At 35.2% G+C, this 18,900-nt stretch overlaps 1 protein-coding gene across 5 annotated transcripts; it reads right to left on the bottom strand.

The window, feature by feature from the left end:
• Positions 1–26: 26 nt before the first annotated feature.
• LOC116770528 (uncharacterized) lies at positions 27–18,770 on the bottom strand. 5 transcript variants are annotated; one of them, XM_032662035.2, is made up of 15 exons: positions 18,467–18,770; positions 13,384–18,315; positions 12,755–13,196; positions 11,815–11,918; positions 11,625–11,726; positions 11,431–11,506; positions 11,032–11,182; positions 10,741–10,961; positions 10,137–10,363; positions 9,433–9,565; positions 8,473–8,632; positions 7,780–7,968; positions 7,401–7,557; positions 3,640–3,749; positions 27–2,806 (listed from the first exon to the last, which is right to left on the bottom strand). In XM_032662035.2, exons 2-15 carry the CDS (start codon positions 18,285–18,287, stop codon positions 2,541–2,543), a joined length of 7,242 nt encoding a protein of 2,413 aa, XP_032517926.2. In that variant the 5' UTR covers positions 18,288–18,315; positions 18,467–18,770; the 3' UTR covers positions 27–2,540. The 5 variants fall into 5 exon arrangements, 4 of the variants coding, with proteins under 4 accessions (XP_032517926.2, XP_032517925.2, XP_032517928.2 ...); XM_032662034.2 differs by having other exon boundaries at positions 13,384–18,770; XR_004353535.2 differs by lacking the exon at positions 27–2,806 and adding an exon at positions 5,231–5,311 and having other exon boundaries at positions 13,384–18,770.
• Positions 18,771–18,900: the final 130 nt, after the last annotated feature.

Genomic DNA, 18,900 nt, shown 5'->3' on the forward strand with positions numbered 1-18,900 from the left:
CAAAAAAAAAAAAAAAAAACAAATGATCAAATTAAATTTACTTTATTTTTTTTTTACAAAATTGACCGAACAGTGCGAGATTTCTAGAACGTTACACTTGCATTAAGTAGACATAAAAGTTATAATTATTTCTCTTACAAGTAAGTCTTATTCACCTGTGTCGATAAAGCAATGCGATTTTCTGGTGTGTAGACACACCTTAACCAGTTGTTGTATATCATTAAAAAATGTTACATGATTCGATGAAATTATCCAAAATGACATAATTTTATCATAAAAATCGTCACAAAGTAAATTATGATTAATAATAAAGAAAGCATAATTACAAACTAAACTCGATACATTACACTTAGTCAGCACTAGTCGAAGTCACTGATCATATCCTAGTATAAGATATAATACACAACATATAGGGTCGATTGCACACAACAGTGGTCAAATGATAATAGCGCGCAGAATGATAAGTAGAGAGAACGCATACTCTTTGAAACAATCGCAATGATACTATATTTAATAATTCAGCGTATGGTGACCTTTCCAATTATCTTTTAGTGAAAGCTCCTAGTGTTGTATCAAATTAGAAGCAATAATATCGCTATTATCGCTGGGACGCTAGTATACAATAAACCTTATCACAAGTCTGTATTGTAACGACACACACGGAGTTAGCAGTTTTCGATTCAATAAACCACGTCGATACTATCGTGTGCGAACATTCATGACTAGAAAACTGGTAACGCTGAGTTTGAAGTGCGACGATACAAACTTGTGATAAGGATACTGATATTTTATAGTTAAGGTGAAGGTCAGTTTCGATGACACATCAAACGTGAAGTTCTAAGAGATTCAAGAGACAGTCCAATCGTAACGATCAAACCGTTACTATTTTATTTCATATTTCTTAAGGGTTCATAAGTGTGCATAATACAGCATATATTTTTCTTTAATATATCTCTATATTTAATGACAAGTTACAGAATCGATACTTATAATTAAACGAATAATTGTATGATACGACACTATAGCATATATTTCTATGAACATTATAAAAAAAAAAAACATAGAACAGAAAAATAAAAACCATACCGCTAATTAATAATTATAGTAAATTATATATAGTGGTTACAACCACAGTACCGTCTAAGGGACGCTATGAAACCATAGTTTCATAGGATCGATATATCTTGAGCGTCGCCCGAGAAATTAATAAACACCTAATTCGTCTACACTAATACTATTTCCATGATTACTATAAATAATTTCTTGATAATGAAAATAATCATACCATAATTCTTATATATAATATATTTGATAATCTTCATTCAATGGGCTTATTAAATTTCCAGGGCGAATTGTTAATAAATTAGAAGGTAGCCTATATTTTGTACTTTGAAATTAAGCAAGAACGCTAGTTGGAAACGTATCGATAATAATCGTAAGTTAACGTAGTAAGGGATGATACATTATCATAATAGCGGTCTTAGATACAACGATTTAACACGAGCTCTATCCTTATGTACAGTTAGTAACTAGCGTTCCGTCTTAAACGTGTAAAATAAATTGTCAGTATCGGAGCTGCTGATAATTTCACTCATTCAATTAAACTAAACATGTATAGAGTTCCAATAGACACGTTCAACAATATATCAATAATCGTCTCTCCGTTTCGGGAATCTGATGAGTCGCGTGAGTTTTTTTTTATATATTATAAGTAAATTCATTCGGACACCACAGTCACCCGCAACTGAATATTCACCATAATGTATGTTTTGTTTCTTCCGAATATAATATACATGTATATAAATATATATGCATCGAATGGGGTATATGTTGTATACAGTTGTATCCATATAAAAGTATAACTAAAATAAATACCTTATTAAGCGAAATTAACAATACTCTAAAAAAAATATTTAACCTAACATCGAAGAAAATGCGCACTGTCTTCATTTAATAGATCATTTTATAAATGACGTTGCCGATCAATATACCATTTTCTCTTAATAAAAATTACATGAAAAATACATTAAAAGGCAGATTTTTACAATATACAGTTTATTTATCAGTTTTACGAGGAAATTATTTGCACAGAAAACATACTAATTAAGACACTTCCCTTTATATAAACCACACTTAAACAATGTCAGCGTCGATCTAAGTCAATCATCATAACAAAAAACAGCACATTATTCGATCTCGCGTACCCTATACTCCTTCAACATAAATAACACGGGGATGCAGACTTCATATGTAACGCTAATTTATAAAAAACATATTAATATTAAAAATAGTATGATTGCCCAGCTACCCATATAGTGAAGTTAGTATTAAATTACTGTACAGTTTATACGTTAGCGAACTCACTACAGCTATGTAACCACTCAATTACGTCGAACGATCTGCCGAAGAATTATAACTATACCGGCGTCTTACCAGAGACGACGGCGCGTAGCCTAACGGTTAATATTAATCAGATTTACGCTTTACGCTTACAACCGTAGTACCGAAGCGAGATAATATTACAATACACTATATTACAGCTATACAAGTGGGTCGGACACGTCGAGGGGGTCGTCGGGGTTGTCGTCCTGGGGGTCGTGGGGGTTGTGGTGGGGGTTCCGCGCTCGACTCTCGAGGTACTGTCGGTGTGCGTACTTGTTGAAGCGACGCTTCGCCATGAACAGCGTGGCGATAGTGCGCGGCGCCAGACGAACAGCGGCCGCCCGCGACGTGATGCCGCCCCGCCGACACTCACCGCACGTGTAATCCAATACTTTGAGGCGAGACGTTGTCTGCTTAACGCACTCTGCGGCATACAACACAAACACATCACATCATCCGCGGCAGACACACGGATTCCGTACCATACATTGATCGTATTCAGTTTGGAATCCTCTCCGCGTGAAAATTCACGTACGTCCCTCTTAATAGCTATTGTTCATAACATAAATAAGGCAGGGCACACAAAATCAGCATTTCTATTGTATTATATATATCGTAATAGGTATAATATGTTATTGAAGGCGCTACTCCCTCAATGTCTATTTGCATTTCACTTCAGAGCTATCCTCTAAACAAGGCAGATTATACAATGCCGGCTGTGTTTAAACATCATGCTGTTGCCTAAACGTTTGTACTAATCACATCTAACACATCACTTCAAGCTTCCTAGAGTGTATTTAAGTGTTATATCGTTAACGGAGCCCGTCTTGTATAGTTTCGGTGACATTTATAATGATTTTGTAACATCGAGATTTAAAAAGCGATCATGGACAAAAAAAACAACAACAGAACATTACAAATATATATATAGGAATTTGAAAAACAAAATGAGAGTATGTAAACCATGCGTTTCAATGCATAAAAATGAAAGCTCAAGCATCGGACGGAACGATAGTATTTATATTTCGTGTCACGTGAGAAAATAGTATCGTTACGTCAAATAGAAAAGCACTATAGAGTACAACAGCTTTGAACATGTTCCTTGATGGCGAATATCAAAGTACACGTTCATGTACCCGGCGCGGGCGGTGGTGCTGGACGTGGGGTGTGAGGGGCGGAGGGGGGATAGTTCCGGAGGGCGGTGGTGGGTTGACGGGGGAGTGGGGGTTGTGGTAGGCATCTACTGCGGTGACGTACCTTGATGCAGTTGCCTATCGCAGAGCTTACAAATGACGAGCTGCATTGTCCCCTTTGGCCCGATGAAGGAGCGATCGCAGAGCGGGCAGTAGCGACCGATGCGATACGCCCTGTGTACGACACACACAAGCACCGGAACACAGAAACACGCCATTAGTATAGATGGTGACCAGGCCGGCTAGCTCTAGACGCTTTGTTACTTATCCATTGGCTCCTTGTATATATATCAGTCTACATAAATACATATAGATATGTATGTGTATACGTTTAGGTGCTTGGATGTGATAATATATATAACAATATATACATATATACGAATATATACAAAGTAATTGATTATTATATTTGAGTAAGGAAAGTGTTGAAATAGAAATAAAAAAATATACAAGAGATATAAACAAAAACGTGTACAGAGCCAGAAAACAAGTAACAAAGTTTATTATAATCTGTTTGTTAGTTGATGCTTCAACATATTTTTATTATTGCGCCCGAGTTAGTTGACAAAGTATGGAATGATGTTAGTTGGTACTGCGAATGTGATGTCGACATCCAAGTGATCCTGTTTGATTGAGGCAGCATTCGAAAATACTTCGTATAATCGAAATGTTGCATCAATCGCGTATGGGGACGGAATCAAATTACCAATAATCAGAAAAAAATATATATAGAGAGATATATATATATATATGAAAAATGTACAGTAAAGTAGATATTGACACGTATATTTAACCGGTAACTTATTACTAATGTTATATTATTGCAATGAACGCATCACAAAGATAGTGTAATCTCTTTTATAATAATTTTGACAAACGGTATTTCTGTACATCAGTTTAACTTCTAGCACAGATCCTAGCTGCTTTACTATACTTTTGAGAAGGTTGCTTGTGTCATAACCGATTCACATTTTCCGGTATCTGTTACCAGTACAGGTAGTGTTAACAAACAACCTTCATAATATATTTTTTTTAATAGAAATAACTTACACTTAAAGAGAAGTGGAGCATGCAGATTGTTACCAAATTCTACTAGGAATAATGATGCCATTACAATTGGTTCACTTTATCTTACGATGAATTTATTCGATTATTTAACTCAATACAAATTACATATGAAAAAAAATGTCGAAATTTTGTAAGGCATTTGGAAGAATTATAAATTAGAAAGAAAAAAAAAAACAGATCAAAATGACTGTGGCTTTAAACGGAATAATAAAATTTACTTAATCATTAAAATAAATCTATTACAATCGCCAATGCCTTTTAATTGCCAATGTCGTTAGTTATTACAGTTCCTAACGTATTGTTGAAGGCATCATCATTATAATGAAGTAGAAATCAGCAAGCTGGGTACATGTGCTAATTGGGGGGGGGGGAGGAGGTTAAAGTATCACTGTATATAAATGCGGGGTCAAAATGCTACGATGTAGTCAAAAGCGAACGCCGACAGTGGATACAGGGGATGATACAGCTGTGTTAGTCAACATTGAACACGCATGAAATGACGTGAGTACAAAAAATGTTCTACCAAGACCAGTTAGATAATTACACATAGAATCATCGAAACTTTTGCAAAAAAAATATATCAATACTTTTATAATCGTCCGTCCCGAGCTTTAAATATCCATCCATCATTAAACATTCACGTTTTGTTCCTGCGCCGCTTGGTCTTACTTGAAAAACAATAGCCAGATTTGAGTCTATCTAAATAAACGGTTAGTGGCACAAATATTATATCATTTTTTTTTTAGTAGAACCAGGAATATATACAGCTATTTGTTTAATGAACATTTCTATCGTAATAATTACAGTACATTCCGGTTCTACTAGTTGATAATAAGATCGTACAATCAAATTAGTCACTTCGACACTTGTATATAAAGAATTTGTGCTAAGTACAATAAAGTCGAATAATATGAGAGAGTTCTGATATAATTGTATAAATCTGGTCTTGAGTTCTAAGTGTGTGTACAGTAGTAAGGTTTAAACACGTCTCATACTATACATAGCGGAGGATCTTGGCTGAGACTCGAGTCATTGACAGTCGTGAGCTAATATCCGCATCTGTTTGCCTAATGCCTCACATTGATATAGGGAGTAACTGAAATATATTTTTATAGTCAAAACTATCAAATTTAATATTAAATTCACACTATTTCACTTCTCTATAATTTTTCATATAAATAATATATTTCAGCAAACTAACATTTCATATAAAAAAGTGGCGTGTATCTTTCGATGTATATTTTATGTAGCTGTCAGTATGATGCACGCCCCTCTCAGAGATCATTAAATGATACGTTTACATATAATATAAAAAATATATTCAACTCCACACTTAGTCGCGACTAGTTAAACCTAGGTAGTATGTTATGGTGTCTATTTTGATACACAATTTAAATGTTTGTAATTTCCACTATTAACATAATGTTAAGCCCATTTATTCCTCTCGCCTGTGTAGTTAGCCGGTAGGTTATTGCGCTTATTCTCTGTTAAATTTATACAAATTGCTGTGTTATGGACGACGAGGTCGTGTTTTATGTGAAGGAAAAATTATAAGCCCTGCCCTTGAGCAATATTTTAGTTGACGATCCTAGAATAGGAATAAATATTACAGAATTCTTTACAATCCTTAGAATAAAAACTATATGACAACCCTCACAGGAGAATAGACACCACATCATTTTTGACTAACCTCAGGATATCAGGAAGCAGTCTGTATCCATAATTTAAAAAAAATGGCGTGAAAGCACTACGTATAAAGCAATTCCATGACAAACCTATGAATAAAATAGCTCCGTGACAGCCCTATTACGTCCTAGTAGACAATCATGAAGAGATATGCTTACTAAAACAATCCTCTGACAACCCTACGAATTAAACAACTTTTTGTTTAAAATAATAATACAGACAACGATTAACCTTATAAAAAGAAATTATGCACACAACTTTCATAAAGATCGACGAAAAAATATATTCAATAGAATCACTTTCTGGGTTTTCGTTGCCACCGGTTTTCTGTTACCTCATCGGCCGCAAAAAGATTTAAAATCTCCAAATTCCCGTAACCTACAGAAAGAAACTATACGACTCGCCAACTCTTCATAGTATGGAGCTGTACCCATCTGGACTATGTGCAGTACACACACAAAATCAATCGGCTGGACCTTCGTTGTATGGGCAAAAGCTTAATCAGGTGTGTAAAGTCATACGCAAGCTTGTTGAGTGTAGGAAACACAAAGTCTAAATTCTAAAGGTCAAAGTGTCATATTAATGTCAATTAATTCTACATTAATTGCGTAAAAGAACGACGCACAAGTGTGTGTTTAGTGTATCTGATAAAATCTTATTGTGGAATAATCAATTAACTGGCAACCCTACGAATGAAAACAATTAATGACAACCCTATTACCACCATATAAGAAACGATAAAAAAGTCCTTAATGAAACAATTCCCTAGCAGCCCTGCGACGGAAAAAAATTCATGACAACCGTATTATCCCATTTGAGACACGATAAAAAAGTCCCTAATAAAACAATTCCCTGGCGGCACTATGACTGCAAAATAATTCATGACAACCCTATTATCACCATATTAGACACGATAAAAAAAGTCCTTGATAAAGCAATTCCATTACAGCTCTGGGAATAAACGATACCCTGCCAACCCTAGAAGATGAACATCATAATAGACACGATACCATAGACCGCAGTGAGCTAGTCGCAGCGTGTCGGTGTGTGTGTGTGCGTGTGTGTGTGTACCTGGCGCAGGGCGTGCACAGTGAGTGTGAGTAGAGCTTGTGTCCGCCGGGCCCGCGCCTTGTCTGGTGGTGCCAGTCGCCCGGCCCGCCGCCCGGCCCGCCCGCCGACCGCGACCCGCACGACTTACACACCGAACACTCCACGCAGTGCCAGCGACCTGGGGGATAAAGACGGCCTAATAAGAGGGAACAAACGGGCCTGAACCATATACTATATAATAAACAAGTAATATTTGACTATTCATATATATCATCTGTAACTCTTGTAAACGTTCAATATTTATAATTAACACAATTCGTATATATATTATAATAAATCGCTTACATCTCGGCTTACTAAAATATAAAATAAATAGATATTTTTAAAGAAATGTCCGTACCATTGGGCACGGTGTGCAGGCCGACACAGTAGATGTGGAAGCCGCGGTCGCACAGGTCACAGAACAGCATCTTGTCGTCGTCGGCGGGTCGCGAACACGCGCAGCACGTCTTACACTCGGCGCACTGCCACGAGTACTCGCGACACTTGCGGATGGTGTCCGGACCCAGCTCCACGCACGACGGGTGAACTGGCGGGTTAATTAAATTATTTAACATTAGGTTATATGTATGTAAATAAATTAATATTTGTTTGATATGAATTTTGCTTCGCTTAGCGCTGTCACTGTCTATAAACAAAATGTCATGAGCCTTGATTGTAATTTGTACAACCATCTCGAAAAAGATGGCGATACAGAGTGGTAAGATTAATTAACGTTAAAAGAAATATTTAGTTAAATTGATCTTATATATTTATGTTTCAGTTACATCGAAAATCTTATAATTATATCATTTTATTAGATATATCATTCTGCTACTTGAAATGTACACGTAAATATATATATATTACTTACACTTTTTATAATGTACCTCCTTCCTCCAAATAACATGAAGACATATATTTTTTTCATATGAACTAAACTATTAAATATTTTCTATACAAACATTCGAAAACTTTTTCATATTCCATTAATAGTCGTTGTAATGAAGCTTGACGGACAGATAAATAACTTGATTATTTCTTTAATACTCACGTTTGGCGTTACAGTTGGAGCAGACAAGGAATCGCTCGTGGGTGTACTTGCGGTTGGCTTCGATTCTCATCTTACAAGCTCGACACGTGTCCACTTCCTCTTCTTTGGGGACGACTGTCTCCGTTTGACTCACGCGTTTCGTTTTTGTAAGCTTTTTCCGCTGGAAATATGTTTTATATTCATAATTAAAATAAATCACAATATATCGTGTCTGTGCTATATAAATGTACATTATATTTTAGATGTAGTATTACCAATCGAAAATAATATATGTATTTATGTAAAATATAATTAACCATGAGCAGTGTCGTGATATAATCCTGTCTTTGTAAAGTTTATAAAGAAATTGATTTCTAGTTTTGCTATGATAACTATTACATACAAGCATTGTCACGTGATTATTTTACTCTTCCAATCAGCGTGTTCAAACGGATGTATGACATAAGAATGTAGATATGAACTACATTTTTCCCAAGCTGCAAATTCTTTAAATACTTCATACTTCTCTTTAAAAAACAGTTAATATTTTTTATCGATAATGTTTGGGAGCATTTCGTTTTTTTTTCTAAATCAAAGCTTACAAACACTAGTAAGTTAACCACCTTATTGTCGGCTCTAACTTAGTTTTTTATTCTAAATAAATAAAGCACTAGTCGCGTTATAATTCTCGTTTTCAGTACTTTCAATTCTTATGAGTGTATAACATTGACAAATATATTTCTTAACTTATTAGACTTAGAATATTATGAATAGACATCAGAATAACAAAGGCTAAGATTTATTCTATTATTCCTCCGAATACTACTACTCTTAGTTTGCATTGACACATATCACAATAGTTGTATTAATTATGTCGATTGACATATGTATCTATTACATTAAATTATCTCCGAAAGCAATAATGAAGGCAAAGCGGACGAAATCGCGGACAAAAACTAGTGAGGAATATGTTAGGTTTACCTTAGCGCTGGCGGGCGCTACGTCCGATTGTTCCGAGGATGAACAACGATCGGCCCAATCGGCCTCCGAGTCCGAGCTGGAGTCGCTACAGGGGGCCGGCGGCGCGGCCAGGGCCGTGTTCAGGGGGAAATATCTGTAGTTAGATAATACGTTATGTAGGTTTACATGGTGTATTAACATTTTTTATTAGGTTATATTAAAATGAGAAGATAATGAGATGTAAAATTTTCGCGAGCATTCATTTAAATTAAACTAATATTTTCGGATTACTACGTGTTATTTTCGAGATGTCCTCGTCTGGCCGTGATCACAGTTGCTGCTAACTAACCGTGATCACGGTTGCTGCTAAGTAACCGAAACGTCGGTAGTATGTAGTTTTAAAAATAATAGAATAACGCTTAGTATTCCGAAAATATTAGTTTCATTAAAAATATTTTGGACAAATAAAAACGAATATAGGTTACGGGATAATTGTAAGGTATTGATACTGCTTTGATTTATTTTGTCAGATAATAACAATAATTCTAGCAATTATATAAACGAAAGACAAGAGGTTGTTTTAGATATCATTAAGCTAAACATCTCGAGGAACTTAAAAAATATGTACATTTTGTCGATTATTAGTTTTGAAGAATTATTAATTTTTAAATTGTATTAATAATGATACATTACAACTTGCATGGTCGCAATCCCATCCACTTTACCTCAGCTCCTCGGGCGTGTAGACCCTGTAAGTATGCTGATATTGTCCCGGGAGTAAGGCGTGGGGGTAGAATCCACCCGGCGGCGCGACTCGCAGTACGGGCGGCGGGGGCGCGGGTCGACGGCGACACACGCTAAGCGACTGCAAGTCCGCACACGCCGGCCGCCGCAGAGCGTTCATACGGGCGTTGAATTCGCTAGCAGAAGCAATAGCCGCCGCCGCCATGTCCTATGGTAGGATTTACTTTAATACGTACAAAATCTAAACAATCAATATTTTTAATGTATTTAATTTTTCTAAATAATTCATTAGATACTTTTTGTAGAAAACCATAAAATTGCTTTCGCTTATCATGTTGTCGATTAATAAGAAATGTTTAATTAATCTCAGAAGATTGTTATCTAATAAGTTATAAATAAAATGTTGCATGACTTCTAGTTATTTTTTTAAATTTTGTTTTAAGGAACTGTTTATCTTGAAGCAATTAAAGTTTAGTAAGACTTACACACATTTTAATAAGATTCTTATAAACATAAATAAAAAAATTGAGGGATTACCATTACGATCACCTTCATTGAATACACAGTAATTTCGAATAAGCTCACCTGTCTGGTCTTCTCCGGGTCAATCTTAGGCGGTTCAGGTTTGCTGTCGAGTTTGGTTTCTCTGATCTCAACCTTCTCCTTAAGTTCAGTCTTATCGTCCACATCATCCGGTGGTTCAGCCAACTGTTTCTCTCTCTGATGACTCCGGAACTCCTCATACTTATGAGGATAGTCAGACAGCATTATGTCGAGAACTTCACTGGCATCCACCGCAGTTATACCTGAATGGATATTATTATAAGAACCTCTGCTATCTTAGTAATATAAATTATACTTTTTCCTATATCTTACCGAGGTCACAAAGGGCTTCTGTGACCAAGCCTTTGCTGAGTACATAATCTCTTTCCTCTCCAACAATTGTTCGTCTTTTCAGTTCAGGATATCTCCTTTTAAAGCTTTTTACCCCCAAGAACATTGCTACTTGTTCTTGGATCATCATCACCTAAAATGATTTATAGAGAAACTTATCACAATATAAAGAAAACGTTATTTTGTTTTATATGATATCAAAGTTTATTAGAACCATTTGCTATAAAAACCTGTGACAACACTTCACACATAATCTTTTTAAATTTGAATAATAGAATTTTATTGTTCTTATTTTAAAATAGGACAGAACTGGTTTGCTTTTTTTTTTAATTTCAGTAATCATGTAATAGTAAAACCATTCTAAATAAAGTCATATAGTACCTGATGTTCGCCATCTGTTGTCTCAGGAGGTGGCCACATGTATTCCTTTACATCAGCAGCCGTCCACACTTTGTTACTGAAATTTAAAAAATATTTTATCATAATAATATAAAATCATAATTTTTATATAAATAAAGATAAATAGAGAATAATAACAATAATCTCAATAGATATAATAAAAGAATTTTTGATACCTGTCAAACAGATCTGCAAATTTGGATTTTCTCATTCTGCTACTGTCATTTGTCAAACTCTTAACTGAACTCTGAGAATCTTCGTCCAATAAATGCGAGGGCCTGAAAAAGTTATTTATTTTTTTTTTAATTTAATTTAAGAACAGAGAGTACATATTAATTTGTTCAATATAATATAATCAGAATTTACTTGGCTGGGGTTGCATTGTCATCCATCATGCAAGTTTCCTCTTCAAACAACTGAACTGTTGTTGTGGCTGGGCCACACACTCTGCCATATATTCCCATAGTTTCCTAAAAATCATATAAAACAATATAATCATATACAAAGTAGTGAAGTGAACCAGTACTTTGATCAAGTTACATTCAAGGTATTGTCATAGTTTTCCGATCTTATAAAGGAAGCTAAAGAGATGATTTTCTTATCAGAAATTTTAAAGCATAAACAACTAGCAAGTTCAAATGTATCTGAATATACTACAATTTCGACAAGGTTGGAATAGTATTGAAACTTTATACCCTATTATATTTTATGTTAAAACAATCAGAAAATTGTCCAAAATAATATAGTTTTTTACCCAGTTTTAATATGATTAAACTTTTCTATAAGATAAAATAAAAACTAAAATAACATAAAAAAAAATTAAAAATTAAGATATTTTGTAATTTAAAGTCAACAAGAAGAAATTCAATCATTGTATTGTTAATAATTGATCAGGATAAGGTTTTTAATCTGTTTATAATTCGTGATTAAGACCTTCACTTTTGCTAATCGCTCTATCAATAAGTCTATTCTTTTTTCTAAGAACGTTTGCAGTGTTTATGATTACTGTTTTTTATTCTGTGATCAATAAGGTGCGGTGCGAGAAACAAGTGCGAGACATTTTTTGGTTCCAGAGCCAACCTAATGAACCAGCACTAAATCCATAATATTTTTACAATGTTCCTCATTAGTTATGTTTAATACTTTCCTGAGAAAATGTTTAAATAAAATTATGTCTTATACATTTTCATGTTTTATTTATTTTATTCTATCATTCTACATTACGCGCATCGTTTCGATTACGTTGACTTAATAAGTTTAATTAATAATAGAAAATTGCTTGAAATATATTTATATACAAACATACCTTCATGTACATGGCTCCCCTGCCTCCTCCGCGACCACGACCTCTGCCTCTCGGGGACCGCGCCACTCTTCCCCGGCCTCCTCTACTGCCTCGCCCTCCTCTAGAACCACGTCCTCTCATTTCCACTAACTCAGGCGACTTCAAAAACGGGTCTTCCATTTTTGGTAGCGTCGTATCCAAGCCCGTGAACGATTCAGAAGATGAAGTCCGCCTTCGACTTGAAAGCGGTGTAGAACATGGCATCTTATCCAGGGCTTCCGTCATCCGAGGCAGCTTAATACGAGAACTGGTAGGATCTATATCTTCTGCTTTCTGTTCGATGAAATATTTGTTGGCTGCTTCCACCGCGGGTTCGGTGCTTGTTTGGTCCGAGTCGGTGTCGAGTCTACGTCCACGCCCGCGACCCCTGCCCCTTGGTTTAACAATAATCACTGGACGATCCCTGCAAAAGAATATAATAATGTGTTTTATTATTAAATTCTTAAAAGTAGATAGTCGCTACTTTTGATAGAATGAAAACCCTTCAAATAATAATTTTCTGCTACTAAACTGCTTTGAAAATCATTAGAGACTTTGTATTTAGAAATAATTAATGATAAGTATAATAGTGAATTTATCGCTATTTCTACCTGGATAACCGGAGCGATCGTTGAGGTCGCTCCTCCAAGGCTGTAGCTGGCAGAGTTACTACCCGAGTACCTTCCGACACTGGAATTTTACGGGGACGGCCACGTTTTTTAGGCTGAGGCGTCATTTCTACTGTTTTGGGAATGTTTTCATGTAAAAATATGTCAGAAGTTATTTTCAAAGAGTCCATTTCTAATGGATCACGCGCAACTTCCTCTGGCCCAACACTGAAATCGTGAGATTCTGAATTGTCGTGGAAAAGCATTTCATGAACCTCGGGTCTAGATTTTTCCATTGCTGAATTATCAGATATCAACTCAAGGCTGCCTGTGGACGTACTGGATTTCAAATCTGGACTGGAATTTTGATTGTTCTCAGCATGATTTATATCACTAAAAGGCATTCCTTGTAATTGCTTTGCTTGCAAGTTTGATAAAATGTTGTGCAGCTTAGAACTACCATTTTTAGCACAGTTTTCGTTATTCAGTAAGGAATGATTTTTTGCAACTTGTTTGCTTTCAGATGTCTTAGTTGGTGACACTGAACACGCTTTTGAAACTATTGGTGTAATTGTTAATGACTTATTAGATAGAAGCTGCCCAAGTTTTAATCTCTTTGAATCTAATACCGAAATTTCTTGTTCTTTAATCTGGGGAGGGCTTATCTCAATTGCAGAAGGCCTTTTGCCCATACTTTTTTTAGGTGTAGAAGTCTTTTCTGACGTCTGGAGGACTCTCGAACTTCTCAATCTCTTACCCATTGGCATGGGCGTGTCTATATGAGGTTTTCTCCTACAGTTTGCTAGTTTCTTCTTTTGATACAGATCGTTTGTCAATATTTGAGTATTATCAGGTGAACATTGTTGTTGTTCCGATTTTTTTATATCTTCAGTTATGATTTCAGCAGATGTTCCTTGATCAGTTTTATTTATTTTTAATATTATCCTAGGAGAATCTTGATCGGGACTGTGACTTGTTACTTTATCGGAAATATCTATTTGTAATGATTTTGATAAATTTTCATTAGTTTCTATACACAATTCTTGCATTAATCGAACTCTCAGTGGAGGTATACTGCAACCTACATCATTAGCTTTACTAAATTCATCTGAAATCCTCTCAGATATATTACATTTAATTTCCGAATATACTTTTTCTTTATGAAAATCGTTTGTAATATTTACATGCTTTGAAGGTGATTTTTGCATATCATGTGATATAGTAGGCGAATTTTTATTCATTTGTTTCTTGGTACTATCGTCATCCAATAACTTATCCTTACGTGTTTCTAATAATTTTTTCAAAAGTGTACAATTTTGTCTCGGCATATTTTTGGTCATGTCACTAGGTATTTTAACTAAAAGTTCAGAATAAGCATCGACTTTTGAATCAGTCATACTTATGTTGTATACATCTCTATCTGTTTTCTTTACTGGAGCCTCTTTGGGCTCTAAGGATGAATGTGCAAAGGACGAATTCATGTTCATTTCTTGCAGATTTTGCTTCTTTAATGAATCTGCTATCATTTCTTTTATAGCTGATACTGATGAATCCTCTTTAGGTGCTAATTTTCGCTCATTTGTCGAAAATTGCGTAATACAATTTTGACTTAAATCGCCTCTTTGTAAAGTTTGATTCAACTTGATTTCATTTGAACCCATTGCATTTCTATCATTTCCACTTGACCTGCCTTCATTGCAATCCGTTACTTTTGTGTAAATATCATCAGAGGATTTATTTATAGGTTTAATGTTCACTTTTGATATAACAGAACAATTGTCATGAATACTGTTGCTTATTTTGTGATCTTCAACTTCACCAACACTGTATTGGTCATCATTTATGTATGTATCCCCTGTTTTCCTATTTATTTTCATAAGTATTGGTGGATTTTTGCTTATTGTTTCATCATTTTCAGTATCAACACATTGTTTCGGTTCGTCTGGTTTTACAATAGGTTTTATGTTCAGTTTAGTTATAGTTGGTGACCTTTTCGGAGAACATGGGGCACTTTTTAAAAGTTCCTTCTTTGGAGATAAAGGAGATAATGTATCATCTGGTTTAATTAATGGTTTAATATTTAATTTTGTTACAACTGGGATATTATCTTCTTTCTTTAAACTTGGTCCAGATTCCTCCATATCATTCGGTTTACAAATTGGTTTAATATTAATTTTAGTAACAATAGGTATGTGATCAGTGTTTTCATCACTAGAGTTTCCTGTTTCAGAGGATTGATTGTCATTATCTTTTAATTTATCTTCATCTAGAGGCTTAACAATAGGCTTAATATTAAGTTTAGTTATAACAGGTATACTATTTTCATCTAAATCAGCTTTATCATCACAGTCTTTTTCTTCTGAAGAATTTGTATCAGCATTTTTTAAGAGTTTAATATTCAATTTCATAATCTTAGGTACTTCTTTACTAGAATCTAAATCACTATCCTTAGGCTTTACAATGGGTTTAATATTTAATTTTGAAACTACAGGAACTTTATCTTTGTCCAAGGTCTCTGAAGATTCAATGCTATCTGAAGGCTTAATTACCGGCTTAATATTTAATTTTGTCACAACGGGAATTAGCTCAAAATTTTCATTTGGCTTTTTACTCTTACCAACAGTTTCAATTTCAGACTTTGTGACTGGCTTAATGGTTATTTTCGGTACATGAGCTAAATCCTTACTATCTGAACTTGTTATGTTTGTTTCTGATGATTTTTTAAGTTTAGATACTTCATGACCTTGACATTGTTCGATAGGATTTTCTTTGCTAGCATCATCAGGAGGTTTTAAAGGCTTTATAGTGAGTTTCGGGCTTAAAGGTTGATTTTCACATTTTACAACAGTTTTTATTGTTAACTTAGGAATCTTTTCACTTTGTTTATCTTGATTTTGGCTAAGAAATATCTTCATTTTTGTAGGAGACATTTGCTCATGTTCATAGTCATTATTTTGCATTGTTTTCACACTGATTTTAGGAATATTTCGTTCTGTGTAAAACTGCCCCTCAGATTCTGTACCGGGTTTCCCAAGCTTAATTGTTACCTTTGGGATAACATCTGTTGATCCCTGATCTGACGTTGATGCTTGATCAGAAGTACTGGCGCTTTCATCATTTTCTGAATATTCTGATTCTGAAATTTCACTACTACTTGATTTCCTATGAATTTCATATATTTTTTCTGGTTTTTTTGTAACAGGTTTTATATTTAATTTAGGTATATGTAAAGCATCATCATTTAATTTCTCAGAAGTACTACAATCTATCTCTGATGGTGGTCTAATTGGTTTAATTGTCAATTTTGGTACTGGTGGCTTAATCTCCTCAGAATGCTTACCTAATTTGATCATCAATTTAGGTACTTGTTTTTCAGAATTTTCTGAATTATCATCACAGTTAGTTTCATTCTCCTGAGTTTTTTGAACAGATTCATTAATATTTGAAGCATTAAGATTAATAACTAAAGGTGGAAGCTTCTGCACATTCTCTTCCTCGGGTAAAATAATATCAGAACTGGTTGTAGCGGTCTGTGATTCTTCTTTTTTTGGTAATGTCTGTAGAGTTTGCACATCAGATTCAGTAATTTTTGAAGATAAAGCTGTTGCTTTATCTTTTACTCCTGTTGGAGTATTTTCTGAGAAGTTTATTTCAGAATCTGTCTTAGATATATTTGTAGATTCTAATGATTCTGATTGCAGCTCTGCAGAAACAGCTGTTACTTCTGAAGATGTTGGTTGACATTGTTCTGTATCCCTCTGTACAAACAGAATCTCATCCCTAGTTTCTTCTTGGATTTTAACAGTTTGTGGGATTATTTTAGGTCTTATAAGTTTAATTTTCTTAGCAGGTGATGATGATGTTTCTGGTTTACAGAGATTACTGTCACTTTCATTTCTAATTGTTTCTTGTTTAACATTCCCACAGGCTGATGACACAGCATCTGATGAACTTGAAACATCTTTTACAACACATTCACTTGCCTGTTCTGTAGTATCAATACAAAGAGTGGAATCTACTGTCGATGAGACAGTTGAATCTGGCCGAATTGTTATTGGGCGCACAAGTCGACGCCGCAAAGGTGATCTTGTTGCTGACTCCACTAAGGGAGACTTCCCTTCACTAATACTATTATCACTAGAAGTTGATTCTGCACTTTCTACAATAACATTGTCCCGGATATCACTAGATGTCACACTTTTCACTGTTCTTTCACATGGTGCACTATGTGTGTCTGTATCAGTTTGATTTTGAACTGCGTGTGTAACACTATTAAAAGGAATATTTTGAACAGAACTACTATTTGGTTCCTCACAACTTGATGCTAAATCGCTTTTAGTATCTTTTGATACTGTCAAGTCATTTATTTCAAGTACAGATGAACATGTTTCGGGTACTTTATTACACACCGCTTTCACATCTACCAAAACATCGTTTTGTGATATCTGTTCACTGGCTACACTTAACTCGCAATTTTGCACATCTTCTATTTTGGCACTTGTGGTAGAGAGTGTGTTGAATGACTGAAGCGATTTTTCGTCTTCTTTACTTTCGTCAACAACGATATTAGGTTCACCGCCACCAGCAAATCGATGGTCAGTATCCTTTTCAGAGGCTAAGGGTAGACGTTTTGGGGCTCCTGGGCCGTCAACGATCTCGTCAATCATATCCAAGATCGCTTCCGTGCTTGTGTTGACATCTTGTGTTGACGGAGATGGGACGCTGTCGCCGTCAAAGTTTTCCTCCGACATTGCGGGGGTTTCACAAGATGTTCTGGGATTCGAAGAATCCTGTTGAAAACTACTAGTTGCATTGACGTCCTCAATCTGTCCAATGTCCTTTTCCCGCGCCGATGCACGGCGGGAAGCGTACGCCGCGGCACCCGCATCGTCTTCTGAACTCTCCATTATCTACTGTTTTGCGACGCTGTCATATCTGAAATATAAAACGCCCGCTAGGTGATATTTACGTTACAAACGGGTAACCTGTCGACGTGCGAGCTTGACAAACCACAGGCACCATTCTAATTCACCATAACGCTAAAAAAATATGTTCACGGATCCATGGTGCAGATAAATGTACCTACACATGTACTTTATTCTCATATTCACAACGTTAACGTGTCGTTCAAATACGCGCAGGGTCTTGAAAACTAATTATTTAGAAGCGTAAACCGGCAAACAAAAAGCTTGTATACGCCATTTTTAAAACCAAAGACATGGCAGGTTTAGATGTATGAGCCAATAAAAAATATTTTACACGGACAATTCGGCCATTGTCGTGTTGGTAAACTGCATGAAGCCCATAGATTGCTCCACTTGAGCTTTTAGCTTGAAAAAGAGTAATAAATATGCCTTTCGACATGTGGTAAAACGAGTAGGATAATAATTCCTTTAGAGTAGACAACGTAGTTTTAAATGGCAACAATTTAATGGTAAAAGTGTTAAGAATTTATTAGAATGAATTGGTATTATTTATATGAAGAATAGAAAATATTTTTTTATATTACTAATAAAAATA

Source organism: Danaus plexippus, chromosome 7, assembly GCF_018135715.1.
Source record: "Danaus plexippus chromosome 7, MEX_DaPlex, whole genome shotgun sequence".
Taxonomy (NCBI): Eukaryota; Metazoa; Arthropoda; class Insecta; order Lepidoptera; family Nymphalidae; genus Danaus; species Danaus plexippus.

What these genes read in the sequence shown, in the direction of transcription:
- LOC116770528 (XM_032662035.2), bottom strand. Translation starts at nt 18,287, where the DNA reads ATGGAGAGTTCAGAAGACGATGCGGGTGCCGCGGCGTACGCTTCCCGC. An exon ending in AGAAGCCCTTTGTGACCTCG is followed by an intron (nt 10,962 to 11,031) that starts GTAAGATATAGG and finishes ATATCCATTCAG; the next exon opens with GTATAACTGCGGTGGATGCC. An exon ending in ACCCGGAGAAGACCAGACAG is followed by an intron (nt 10,364 to 10,740) that starts GTGAGCTTATTC and finishes ATCCTACCATAG; the next exon opens with GACATGGCGGCGGCGGCTAT.